Source organism: Pan paniscus, chromosome 1, assembly GCF_029289425.2.
Source record: "Pan paniscus chromosome 1, NHGRI_mPanPan1-v2.0_pri, whole genome shotgun sequence".
Classification (NCBI taxonomy): Eukaryota; Metazoa; Chordata; class Mammalia; order Primates; family Hominidae; genus Pan; species Pan paniscus.
Genome location: NC_073249.2, coordinates 188,884,054 through 188,896,844, shown reverse-complemented (window position 1 = coordinate 188,896,844; position 12,791 = coordinate 188,884,054). Strand labels below are relative to the sequence as shown.

Sequence of the window (12,791 nt, the reverse complement as noted above, 5' to 3'; positions counted from 1 at the left end):
AATGAGACACCACCCCCCGCCACCCAATCTCTATAAAAAATTAGCCAGATGTGGAGTCCCAGCTACTTGGGAGGCTGAGGTGGGAGGATCGCTTGAGCCCAGGAGGTTGAGGCTGAAGTGAGCCATATTTGTGCCACTGCACTCCAGCCCGAGTGACAGAGCAAGACCCTGTCTCAAAAAATAAAATAAAATAAAATAGTGTGGGCTCTAGAATCTGAATTCTCTAAGTTTGAATCTTGGTTCCACCCCTTACTAAACTGTTTAATTTCTCTGGGCCTCAGTTACCTTGTCCATAAAATGGAGATGCAAACAGTGATAACCTCATAGAGCTGTGAGAAAAGCCTGATTTAGGCCCGGTGCGGTGGCTCATGCCTGTAATCCCAGCACTTTGGGAGGCCGAGGTGGGGCGGATCACAAGGTCAGGAGATCGAGACCATCCTGGCCAACATGGTGAAACCCCGTCTCTACTAAAAAATATATATAAAAAATTAGCTGGGTGTGGTGGCAGGCGCCTGTAGTCCCAGCTACTTGGGAGGCTGAGGCAGGAGAATGGCGTGAACCCGGGAGGTGGAGCTTGCAGTGAGCCGAGATCGCGCCACTGCACTCCAGCCTGGGCAACAGAGCGAGACTCTGTCTCAAACAAAAAAGAGAAAAGCATGATTTGGTGTATGTAAAACTTCTAGCACAATGCTGGCATGGGATAATCATTAACTCATTATTTGCTTCTATTATTATTATTGTTGTATAGCAAAGCAGACAGACATTAAATATGTCAATATAAAGAATTACATCACTGATTGAGAGAGGCTGGCAAAAATAAGAAAAAGGCAAGCCAGGTGTGGTGGCTCACGCCTATAATCCCAGCACTTTGGGAGGCCAAGGCAGGTGGATCATCTGAGGTCAGGAGTTCAAGACCAGCCTGGCCAACATGGCAAAACCCCGCCTCTGCAGAAAATACAAAAATTAGCTGGGCATGGTGGCGGGTGCCTGTAATCCCAGCTACTTGGGAAGCAGAGGCAGGGGAATCACTTGAACCTGGGAGGCGGAGGTTGCAGTGAGCCAAGATCATGCCACTGTACTCCAGCCTGGGTGACAGAGTAAGGTTCTGTCAAGAAAGAGAGAGAGAGAGAGAGGAAGGGAGGGAGGGAGGGACAGACACATGTATCCATGGGATACAAAACAATTTCAGGATTTTTGGGGGGTTTTTTGTTTGTTTTTTGAGATGGAGTTTCACTCTTGTTACCCAGGCTGGAGTGCAATGGTGCGATCTTGGCTCACCGCAACCTCCGCCTCCCAGGTTCAAGCAATTCTCCTGCCTCAGCCTCTCGAGTAGCTGGGATTACAGGCATGCACCACCATGCCTGGCTAATTTTGTATTTTTAGTAGAGATGGGGTTTCTCCATGTTGGTCAGGCTGGTCTTGAACTCCTGACCTCGTGATCTTGGCCCCCCAAAGTGCTGGGATTACAGGCGTGAGCCACTGCCCTGGCCTAATTTCAGGGGTTTAACAAAGGCTGCCTGGGAAGAGAAATGCATTAATGGAAGCCCTGAAGGCTGAGTAGGAATTGGCTAGGTGAAGAGATGTGAGGCTTGCAGGAGGAGGGGACAGCGTGTGCAGGGGCTCCGGGGTGAGAATGTGTGATATCGGGGGAGACGGAAACAGCAGCAAGGAGGAGAGTGATGGGAGATGAGCCCACGGAGATGGGCTGTGCCAGATCCTACAGGGTCTTACTTGCTGCAATAAGTTTAGCAGGGGGTGCTCTTACTTTACACCATTCTTCTTTCTCTGAAAATCAGGCACCCCTGCCCCGAGTGGGACCCAGACCAAGAGGACCACTCACCAAGGATGTAGAGTTCACCATCTGGGGACACTGTGGGGAGGGAAATGAGAATGCCCTTAGCAATTGAGCTTACTCCCCCTTGCCCCCCCATCAAGGACAAAGATGACCTGGGGGGCCCATAGGAGAGGATTCATACCACCCAGCCCCCTGTGGCACCTTCTTCCAGCGCAAAATCCCGCGAGACTGGCACTATCTGGTCCAGAGAGACATCGTCCCCGGTAATGGCCATCCTCCGGTGCGTATAGAGGAAGAGACTAAGGGCAGGAAGCAGAGGTGAGGATGGGGGCCCGCTGCCTGTCCTTCAGCCCTATCTTGGAGGTCTCGGGGTGCTCACACTCGCTCATTGGTCCCTAACACTGTGCTGGTGGTGCCCTGGCTAGGCACACTCCTCATGCCATCTCTGTCTGTGGTGCCCATCAGAGACTGCAGTTTTATGGATGAGGTCATCAAACCAGAACTTTTCTCATCTGCAGGAGCCCCTGATTGTTAGTAAAACACAAACACATGTTTGATCTAACCATGGTGCATTCTAGCACTGTGTGTGACAGGAACAGTGCAACCTTAGCTACCCACTTCTCTCCCTGAACCTGTTTCCCATCTGTAAAACTGGGGTGATGGATCAGAAAATGTCTAAGGCCCCCTCCCTCCCAGCTCCTAGACCCTGAGTCACTTACCAGCTATGAGACCTTTGACAACTATTACTCTCTCTCTGCTTCTGTGTGGTATGTGGGTGTTACTAGACAACATTTATGGAGCACTTTCTTTTTTTTATTTATTATATTTTTTAAATTATTTGAAATAGAGATAGGGGTCTCACTATATTTCCCAGGCTGGTCTTGAACTCCTGAGCTCAAGCAGTCCTCCCAGCTCAGACTCCCAAAGTGTTGGGATTAATTACAGGCATGAGCCACTGCACCCAGCCTTATTGAGCACTTTCTACACACCCCATGGTGTTAGTTTTTTTTTTCTTGTTTTTTTTTAATAGAGACAGGGTCTTGCTGTGTTGCCCAGGCTGCAATCATAGTTCACTGTAATCTCAAACTCCTTGGCTCATGTGATCCTCCCACCTCAGCCTCCTGAGTAGCTGAGACTACAGGCATGCACCACAACACCCAGCTAATTTTCTTATTTTTTGTAGAGATGGAGCCGGGGAGCGGGAGGTGGGGCGGGGTTGGGGGGGGGGGCGGTCTCGCTATGTTGCCCAAGCTGGTCTCGAACTCCTAGGCTCAAGCAATCTTCCTGCCTCAGCCTCCCAAAGTGTTGGAATTACAAGCATGAGCTACTGCACCTGGCCTAACTCACTTTACTCTTTAATATGGACAAATTGAGGAGTAAAACAACTTGCTCAAGATCATGTGGTTCCACCAGGTGCGGTGGCTCATGCCTAAAATTCCAACACTTTGGGAGGCTGAAGTGGGAGAATGACCTGAGGCCAGGAGTTCCAGCATGCAGCTATGAGTGCACTACTGCGCTCCAGCCTGGGTGACAGAAAGAGACCCCGTCTCTAAAAAAAAGATCATGTGAGGCTGGGCACGCTGGCTCATGCCTGTAATCCTAGCACTTTGGGAGGCCAAGGCAGGTGGATAACTTGAGGTCGGGACTTCAAGACCAGCCTGGCCAACGTGGTGAAACCCTGTCTTTACTAAAAATACAGAAATGAGCCAGGCATGGTGGCAGGCACCTCTGTAATACCAGCTCCTCAAGAGGCTGAGGCACAAGAATTGCTTGAACCTGGGACGCAGAGGTTGCAGTGAGCCAAGATCATGCCACTGCACTCCAGCCTGGGCAAAGACCAAGACTCCTTCTCAAAACAAACAAACAATAGATCATGTGGCTTGTTAGTAACAAAGCCTGGGTTTGAACCCAGGCATTTGGACCACGAGGCTCAAGATCTGGACTAGTATGTTAAACTGTCTCTTCTCAAGAAACTTCCTCCTTAGATCTTGAGGATTATGAGTTAGTGCGTGTGCAGGGTTTAGAATATAGTGTTCAAAAAATATTAACTGTCATTGTGATAATTATTCTAGGAGACTCAGACCCTGCCCTGGAGGGACAGTTGAAGTTCAGCTGGAGGGTGCAGTGATGAACAACCCCATGGCCCAGACAGGTGGGGACCAAGCCCCTCACTCACGCGTGTTCCTGGCCGCCGTGCTCCAGGCGGTAGCGCACGAGTCCCAGGAGGCGGCTCTGCCGGCTGTCCCCCTCACACAGCACACCTTGCACCGCCTGCGGCTCAGAGTCAAGGGAAGACAACCCAGAGGCGAGGCCTCTCCCAACCCAGTCTGTCCCACCTTCCCTCTGTTCCCCTGCCCCTCCAGATTCACTGTGTGGCCTTGGGTGAGCACTCAAACCATGTGCTGAACTAACAGACAAACAGGCTCTCTAAGCCTTCCTTATCTATGAAATGAGGATAATAATCCACAACTTCATAGGGAGTTAGGAGGATAACTGCGTATTTAAAGCATTTGGCTGAGAGTCCAGGACTCAGTAAGTACTTAGTAAATACTGATTTCCTTCTCCCCTGATGGTTCAGAGGGGCAGGAGAGGGGATAGACACCTCGACACCTTCCATTCCTCTTCCCAAGGCCAGGGCAGGCTCAGGGCCACAGTTAGCACAGGAAGGATATGATGACGCAGTATTCCCCCTCAGCCAGCGTCTCCTGGATTGCCACAGACTGGTCCATGCTGGCCCCTGCTGAGCGCACACACCCTGTGGGAGGGGAGATAGGAGCCCCGCTTTGGTCAACAAGTTACGCATGGCGTGGTGGAGCTGCCTCAGAGGGGTTGGGGGCAGGAGGGAGGGGCCTTTGCAGAGGGAGATGGTACTGGGGAGGCCTGATCCTCCTCCTCCTCCTCTTTGTCCTCCCTAGAATAGGCCTTTCAGTTTTTAGGGATAGGGGTCCAGTCCCTTTGCCCCGCTGGGATCTACAGTTTGCTATACTGCCTTTGTCTGGGAGGGCATCCAGTTGCTCTTGAGTGTGGTCTATCCTTGTTGGAAGTGGGGTACGTGGATTGGAGAAGGGGACCTAGTCCCTTTGCTCCTAGGACATGGCTCTTCCTCTCTTTTGGGGACAGTTTTTGTTCTGCTAGCGCCTCTCTGGGAGGTGTCAGTGGTGTGTCCATGTGGGGTTCAGGGAACATCCCCTTACTGTCATTCAGGAGGGTCCCATTCCTCTTTCCTTGGAGACAGGAAGTGTCCCATTGCTGCTTGCCCTTCACCCCCGCCCCAGCAGGCCCATTGCATCAGCTGCAGGCCGGGGGTTGGGGGGTGGGGGGTGTCCCAGCCCTCAGCTTGCCCACTCCCTCCTGCCCAGCCCTGCCCTGGCTTTCCTGCTCTGCTCCCACCCACAGCTCCCTGACATTGTCACCTACCTCCTGAGCTGTCACCACAGGGCGCACGGGACTCCGCTGCCCCAGGTTCCGGGACAGTGACTACATTTCCCAACAGCCCCTGCGCCACACGGTGGTCAGTCAGCCTGCAAGTCCCAGCATGCCCGAGTCAATCGTGGGGTGGGGAGTCTCTCCATCCGTGTTAACCCCTTAGGCCCTGGGGTACACTGGGCTTCCTATACCAGAAAGGTTTTCTAATGATTGCCCTCACTCCCATCCCCAGCCCTCTAAGTCATGGGGCCAGAGCTTCCCACCCAGAAGGAAGATGGTCACATTTTATCTTAGGGGAAGAATATAATGCATTTTTATTTTCTCCTTAGTTCCATCCTCAGCTCTTCTCACTCCAGGGTAGACAACCCGGACCTCTACTGAAACTCTTCCCCTAAAATAACTACCTTCTCCTGGTTTAATGGAGGGAGAACCAGACTATGAAGAACCATTATGTCCATTTTCCAGGTGGAGAAACTGAGCCTTGGATAGGTTAAGCAGTTTGACATTAAGTCCTGCAGCTAGCAGGTGGCAACACTGGGACTCCACTGAAAGTCTGACTGCAACTCCTGGGCCATTTATACCGCTACACACTGCCCTATTTCCTCCCTTAGCCCCACCCAGCCCTCCTGCCACACAGGGCTGTTTGAGGCTACTGGGTGTGAACGCACTTTATAAAGGGTATGACACTGTTCCTGTCCGGCAACGTCCTTCCCCTGATCCGCCTGGCTTTGTGACCTTGGCCAAGACCTTTCTTCCCTTGGGACTCAATTTCCCCATCTAAGATAAGGAGGTTACCCAAGATGGACAAAAAGAGCCAGCACAGGGACTGGGCACAGTGGCTCATGTCTGTAATCCCGGCACTTTGGAAGGCCAAGGAGGGAGGATCGCTTGAGGCCAGGAGTTTGAGACCCCATCTCTAAAAAAAAATTTTTTTTAATTTAGCCGGGTATGGTGGTGCATGCCTGTAGTCCCAGCTACTTGGGAGGCTGAGGTGGGAGGATTGCTTGAGCCCAGGAGTTCAAGGCTGCAGTGAGCTGTGATTGCTCACCCAGCTCAGATAAGGAATGCTAGGATCATTCTCACTTGGCCTATTGGCCGTTTAATTAAGCTGTAAGCTCCCGTTGGACAGGACTATGCCTTTTCATCAACACACCAGCAGTTTCTGGCACACAGTTATCTATGGAGTTAGTGAATTACTTTCTGAACTATTTTAATAAATACACCTTCTCTCAAGCTTTGGCCCAAACTGAAGGAATGGGCCTTCAGTGCTGGGGAGGGGGTGACTGTTGTGACTTGTGAACAGTTTCCCTTCCTCTTTCCCCAAGTGAAGTGGCCATCCTAATGACCAGTTCAACTTTGCATATGTAAACCCCTTCCAGAAACAGTCATTGCCTTCTTCTCAATCCATTCCTTTTCCTGGAAACATCCACAGCACAAATGGAGCTCAAGTTTATTTGAATTCAGCGTCTAAGTCATGTGGACGATGAGGGGAAAGGGGATTGACTCAGACCCTTAGGATCAAGGGGTGGGGTCACTGCAGGGAAGCAGAGGAACCCCAATTCCAGCCCTGCTCTAGTGTCAAAGCCTGGGGAGGAGGGTCTGGGCAAAGTAGATGGGGCTGTGTGCTTTTTATGATGAAGAAACTGTCCCTGCAGGATTTGGGGGTCCTCCCACTGGGTGGGGGTCAGGCAGGAGGTTTTCTGTTTTTCCAGACAAACCCTATCCTCTCCCTGAGATTAGGGCTGAGGGCCTGCCCCCTTGGGGGGTTCCATGGTCAGGCCTAGGCCCTAGAAAGGGAGAAGTGAGGAGCCTTAAGCCCAGAGCTGTGGGCTTGATAAAGGCCTTTTACTAAAGATGCAACTACAGGAATCAGAGCTGGAGGGGGACCTGAAAGCTTGTAGATCCTACAGGGTCTTCTTGACTGCTGCTCCCAGATTCTGCTGGGCCCAGCTAGGGGAGCAGGAATAGGAGCAGAGCAGAGTGGAGGAGAAGTAGCATAGCCACAGCCAGGGCCCAGTGCAGGGGGTTTCTGGTGGCCCCAGGAGCTGCCTGGTTGAAGTGAAGTTTCCCATCCAGCTGAAGGCAGCTGCCTGAGGTTGAGGCTTGACAGCACTCCTGGTAGCAGGGTGGGGCCACAGCCCCATGACACTGGGAGGTCCCTGCTTCACAGGCCTGGCTGCAGCCTGCAATGTAACCTGAGCTGGAGCATTTCAGCTGCAAGAAGAGGTGGGACCATTCATCTTCCCCTTGCCCCTCTTCCCCACTCAAAGGCAGAAAGTGTTAAGTGGGTCATGGGTTGAGCTCAACCTCCTTGGACCCCTAGCTTCCTGCCCACAAGATCAGTGAGTTCCTAGTGAACATACAGGGTGGTCAGAAACAAAGGGGCACATCGTGGAGGTATGGAAAATTCCAGTTGCTGCCTTTGGTGTTGGCATCATGCAGAGCTGAGGGGGTCAAGCTTGCTAGACCCCACGGCTGCTCCCAGCAGGTCTAGCTCCAGCCAGATTCTACTGCTGAGCTACCCACTCCAGGTAGAAGGAGAAAGCCATGCAGCTCTGAGGGAGGAGAGCTCCCTAATTCTTGGAGCATCGCAGGGCTCACCTCACAGAAGTCCAAGCCCTCAGGGCACATGGCCACAGCTTTCTGCCCTTTGAAACAGTCACCACCTTGGCAGGAGAAAGTAGCACAGATTTTCTTCTGGAAGAGAAAGCAGGAGGAGGTTTGGGAGCTCTGTGCAGACTGAACAGGTGGTAAATGCTGGACAGAGGCAAGGCTGGAGCCCTATCATGCCTGTGTCACTGGCCCCATCCACCACACGCTGTCCGTTCCTGCCTCCACTTCCTAGAGGAGGCAGGTGAGAATGAGACACATTTCCCTGGAGGGCTGGCAAGGTGGTGGTCACCAGGGGTGGAATGGAATGTAGCTTGTCCTCTGGGATCGTCGGGTGGGCTAGGCCTAGGAGCAGAGCAGGACTGCCTGGGGAAGTGCTGTGACACCTCTGTAAAGCCCTGACCCCCTGCCTTGCCCCCAGGAAGAGCATGATGTGTGTGGGCAGCTCACAACCTGACATCTCCCCCACCACGGCCTAGATGAGCACAGGTGCTTGCCCCAGGCCTCTTTGTAGCTTGCTGGGGAGGGGAGTGCTGGATGGGCTGGACTGGGAAATGGTGGGGATGTTAGGAGTGGGGAATCTGAGAGGGGGTGGGGCACCAAAGGTAGAAAGCTCAGACTTGGGGAGCTAATGAGGAAGGCAGACTTTTTTTTTTTTTTTTTTTTTTTGTGGTGAGGTGGAGTCTCTCTCTGTCGCCCAGGCTGGAGTGCAGTGGTGAGATCTTGGCTCAGTGCAAGCTCCGCCTCCCAGGTTCATGCCATTCTCCTGCCTCAGCCTACAGAGTAGCTGGGACTACAAGCGCCCAGCACCACCATGCCCGGCTAATTTTTTGTATTTTTAGTAGAGACGGGGTTTCACCATGTTAGCCAGGATGGTCTCGATCTCCTGACCTCATGATCCACCCGCCTTGGCCTGTCTCGATCTCCTGACCTCATGATCCACCCGCCTTGGCCTCCCAAAGTGCTGGGATTACAGGCATGAGCCACCATGCCTGGCCTAGGAAGACATTAAAGGTAGGGGTCAGGGCCGGGCGCCGTGACTCATGCCTGTTATCCCAGCACTTTGGGAGGCCGAGGCGGGTGGATCACGAGGTCAGGAGATCGAGACCATCCTGGCTAACACGGTGAAACCCCGTCTCTACTAAAAAAATACAAAAAATTAGCCAGGCATGGCGGCGGGCACCTGTAGTCCCAGCTACTCGGGAGGCTGAGGCAGGAGAATTACGTGAGCCCGGGAGGCGGAGCTTGCAGTGAGCCGAGATCGCGCCACTGCATAAGCCTGGGTGACAGAGCAAGACTCTGTCTCAAAAAAACAAAAGAAAAAAAGGTAGGGGTCAGTCAGAAAAGGCCTAGAGGTTAGCATATTCATAGAGGTTGGGGGGGCTGGTGAAAATTGAGCTGAGATTTGAGGGCCTCTCAAAGGGCTGGGTTCAAAGTTGAGGGTTAGTGGGCAGAAGGGCTCTGAGCTTGTGGATGAGTAGGAATGGGAGTCAGAGGTGGGGGCTCTGAGGAATGGGGCTGGGAGCTGCAGGTTGGCGGGGCAAGGCTGAGTATTAAGGGTGGGGCTGTCTCACCCCAGGCCGACTCATTGAGCATGAAACAGAGTGGCCCTCCATTGCAGCACTGCAGCCTGCAGGGGTCTGGGCTGGGGGCTGAGCTATTGGACAGCAGACAAGGGCTAGGACCGGTTTCATTTCCCCCTTCACAGCTGAAGCTGCACCAGGCCATGTAGTGGGAAGCGTTGAGTTGAATCAGCTGGGTAGAGAGAATGCAGGCATGTCCAGGAGGATGGGGGCACAGCCAGGCCTGGGCCATAGCTCCACGTTCCCAGCATCCCAGATACTGACTCCTCTCCCTCCCGCTTCAGGATCTGTTCCTGCACCTTACTGTACCTGAATTTCAGTCCCCCTTCCAATGGCCTCCCTCCACTCTCCTTCACCTCTGAGAAGTGCCCTGGCTTGGGTCCATCACAGCCCCAGCCCCACACCTCGCAGTGGTGCTGCCCGGGCTAACACTCTGTGGTCTGGTTGGAGAACTTTTCCTCCTGGTAGCACATCTCTCCGAGGCAGTGGAAGTTGTGGCATATCTGCGGAAAGGTTTGACCACTGTGGTCACACGCCTGGGGCTGAAGGCATTAGGAAGGCTGTCCCCTCCCTCATATGCTGCTTACCTGGACAGGAGCAGGGGTCAACTGACTGCTTGCCAGGTTCTGGGCTACCAGTAAGGCCAGCAGGAGGACTGATAGGAGGAAAAGGAGAGAGGGAGCCACTGCAGAGGCTGAGGCAGGTGGATCATGAGGTCAGGAGTTCAAGGCCATAACCAGCTCAAAGGTCATAGGTCAAAGAAAGGTCATGCAGCAGTTAAATGGAAGAGGTCATGAACTTAGGGAAAAGTAGGGGCAGTCCCAGGGTCCAGCAGTAGTCATGGTCCAGGAAAGGCCAGGGTCCCTGGGCTGAGGACAGCTACCTCTGAGCAAAGCAGCTCTGTGGCTACCATTGGCCACATACATCTTCAACTGAGGTGCTGCAGGAGCCAGAGAGAGGGAAGGACCAGTTCTGGCCAGCTGAGGAAATCTACAAGCAAAATTTCCATTATTGTACTATGCAGATGAATAAATTGAGGCTGGGGAACTAGGGTGGGGGTGGGTCAACCTTTAGGGAATAAGAGGTCTCAGGGGCTCAGCTTTCGCTTCCTGCAAGTCATACTGTCAGAGTGACACTGGGGCAGGCACAAAGGGGCCTGCATCCCAGTAACAGCCCCCCGAGACACATGTTGTCACTGGCATGGCAACAGCAGCATCCCAGCCTGAGGGGAGGCAGAACTGGAGCAGGTGCAGTGACAGGAAATACATACCCAGTGACTCTGATCTGGCCTCATTTGCTGCCAACGTCAGAAGGTGCCCGGGTGTGGGAAGGTGGGGGTCATGGGCTTCCTTAGAACCCAGGGCAGGAAAACCCTAGGCCACAGAGGGTCAAAAGTCCAGACTCACTTTGTCCAAGTGTTCTTCAGGATTCAGACCCCAGCCTGTCCCTAAATGAGTGCTGAGCCAAAGATAGGAGGTAGCTCTCAGACTTTGGGTTCCTGGATCCCAGACTCTGCCCCCTGCAACACTAAGGGGTCACACCTAGAAGGGTCTGCTAAGCCTGGGTTTAGGTTTTTCCATACAAGGTAGGAAACTGCTAGAGATGAGAGTGGGGCATTATTCCTATCTTCTTGCCCAGCCCTGGAAGCTGAGCACAACCCAGACCCTACCATTCCCAATGCTAATGGGGCATCTGTTTCCCTGCCCTCATGGATGTAATCCTCCATCAGCACTCAGACTTGTCTCTCAAGTGACAGCAGCCAGGGTGATGCGATACACAGGAGAGTGTGCAGCAAGGACTCCTGGGTTGGGCCCTTCTGATGGTGTCAGCCTCTCTGTTGCCCATCCGTCCCCCCCACCAACAAACACTACACTCAAGAAACAGTTCTCTTGCTGGGCATGGTGGCTCACACCTATAATCCCAGTGACTCAGGAGGCTGGGGCAGGAGAACTGCTTCAGGCCAGAATTTCAAGACCAGCCTGGGCAAGATAGTGAGATTCCCTTCTCTACAAAAAATTAGCTGGGCATGGAGGTGTGCATCTGTAGTCCTAGCTACTTGGGAGGCTGAGGTGGGGAGGTCACTTGAGCCTGAGAGTTGGGAGGCTGCAGTGAGCTATGATCATGCCACTGAACTCTAGCCTGGGTAACAGTGAGACCTTGTTAAAAAAAAAGTTTTTGGGGCCGGGCACGGTGGCTCACACCTGCAATCTCAGCACTTTGAGAGGCCAAGGCAGGTGGATCATGAGGTCAGGAGTTCAAGGCCAGCCTGGCCAATATGGTGGAACCCCATCTCTACCAAAAACATGAAAAAATTAGCCAGGTGTGGCAGCGCACACCTGTAGTCCCAGCTACTCGGGAGGCTGAGGCAGGAGAATTGCTTGAACCCGGGAGGCAAAGGCTGCCCTGAGCCGAGATTGCGCCACTGCACTCCAGCCTGGGCGACAGAGCGAGACTCCGTCTTACAAAAAAAAAAAAAAGTGACAGAGCGAGACAGAGTCTTGCTCTGTCGCCCAGGCTGGAGTGCAGTGGTGCGATCTCGGCTCACTGTAGCCTCTGCCTCCCGGGTTCAAGCAATTCTCCTGCCTCAGCCTCCCGGGTAGCTGGGACTACAGGTGCGTGCCGCCACGCCCGACTAATTTTTGTATTTTTAGTAGAGATGGGGTTTCACCGTGTTGGCCAGAAAGGTCTTGATCTCCTGACCTCATGATCTGCCTGCCTTGGCCTCCCATAGTGTTTGGATTACAGGTGTGAGTCACCATGCCTGGCCAAATAAAGTTTTTACACAGTCAGCCCCTCTCCAAGGGGACTTCAGTTTCCAAAGGCCAAAGGTTCAAAGGGCTCAAAGGTTCTACCCAGGTCCCTGAAGCTTTGTGAAGAGCCCAGGCTTCCCACAGAAGCCCCTTTCCTCCTCCTTACTTTGCACAGTTGAGGCTGGAGGGACATCTCAGGAATATGATGGGGCAGGTGGACAGACACTGAGCAGAATCAGAAGGCTGGGCAAAGATAGATGGGTACCTCCTAGGCTGTATTAATCCAGGCTTCTTGTCCATCTCCTTTAGTCTGTGTGCCCCTCCATGGCTAGAGCATATTCTCAATATTCTCTGTGCCCCACCCTATCCCAGCTATAGACCTACCTGCACACTTGAAGGTGCAGAGGGCTGTGAGTGTGCATGCACAAGGCAGGGAGGCTACAGCTGCCGCCCCTGGAAACTGGAAGCTGCCCTTTCTCCTCCCCTCCAATCACTTGTCAGCTCTGGGAGTTGCCTCTCATGTTGCTGCCACCAGGGACACACAGGGACCACAGAAAAGAAGAAAGCATAGCTGCTGCCCAGACTGTAGTTGGAGGGAGAAAATAAAGCCGCTTGAGCAGATCAAAA

At 53.1% G+C, this 12,791-nt stretch overlaps 1 protein-coding gene across 11 annotated transcripts in view; it reads right to left on the bottom strand.

Moving 5' to 3' along the window:
- The window catches only part of INPP5B (inositol polyphosphate-5-phosphatase B), an 85,277-nt gene extending 79,962 nt beyond the window's left edge, over window positions 1–5,315 (bottom strand). For 4 of the 11 annotated variants that reach the window (XM_034961595.1, XM_034961597.3, XM_034961612.3 and 1 more), the window contains exons 1-5: window positions 5,213–5,315; window positions 4,468–4,550; window positions 3,972–4,066; window positions 1,997–2,094; window positions 1,841–1,870 (exon numbers count right to left, since the gene is read on the bottom strand). In XM_034961595.1, the coding sequence (XP_034817486.1) occupies window positions 1,841–1,870; window positions 1,997–2,094; window positions 3,972–4,066; window positions 4,468–4,524 (280 nt within the window). In that variant the 5' untranslated portion in view covers window positions 4,525–4,550; window positions 5,213–5,315. The other 7 variants (XM_055095192.1, XM_055095193.1, XM_034961628.2 and 4 more) reach the window with 6 other exon arrangements.
- Between the last annotated feature and the right edge of the window lie 7,476 nt (window positions 5,316–12,791).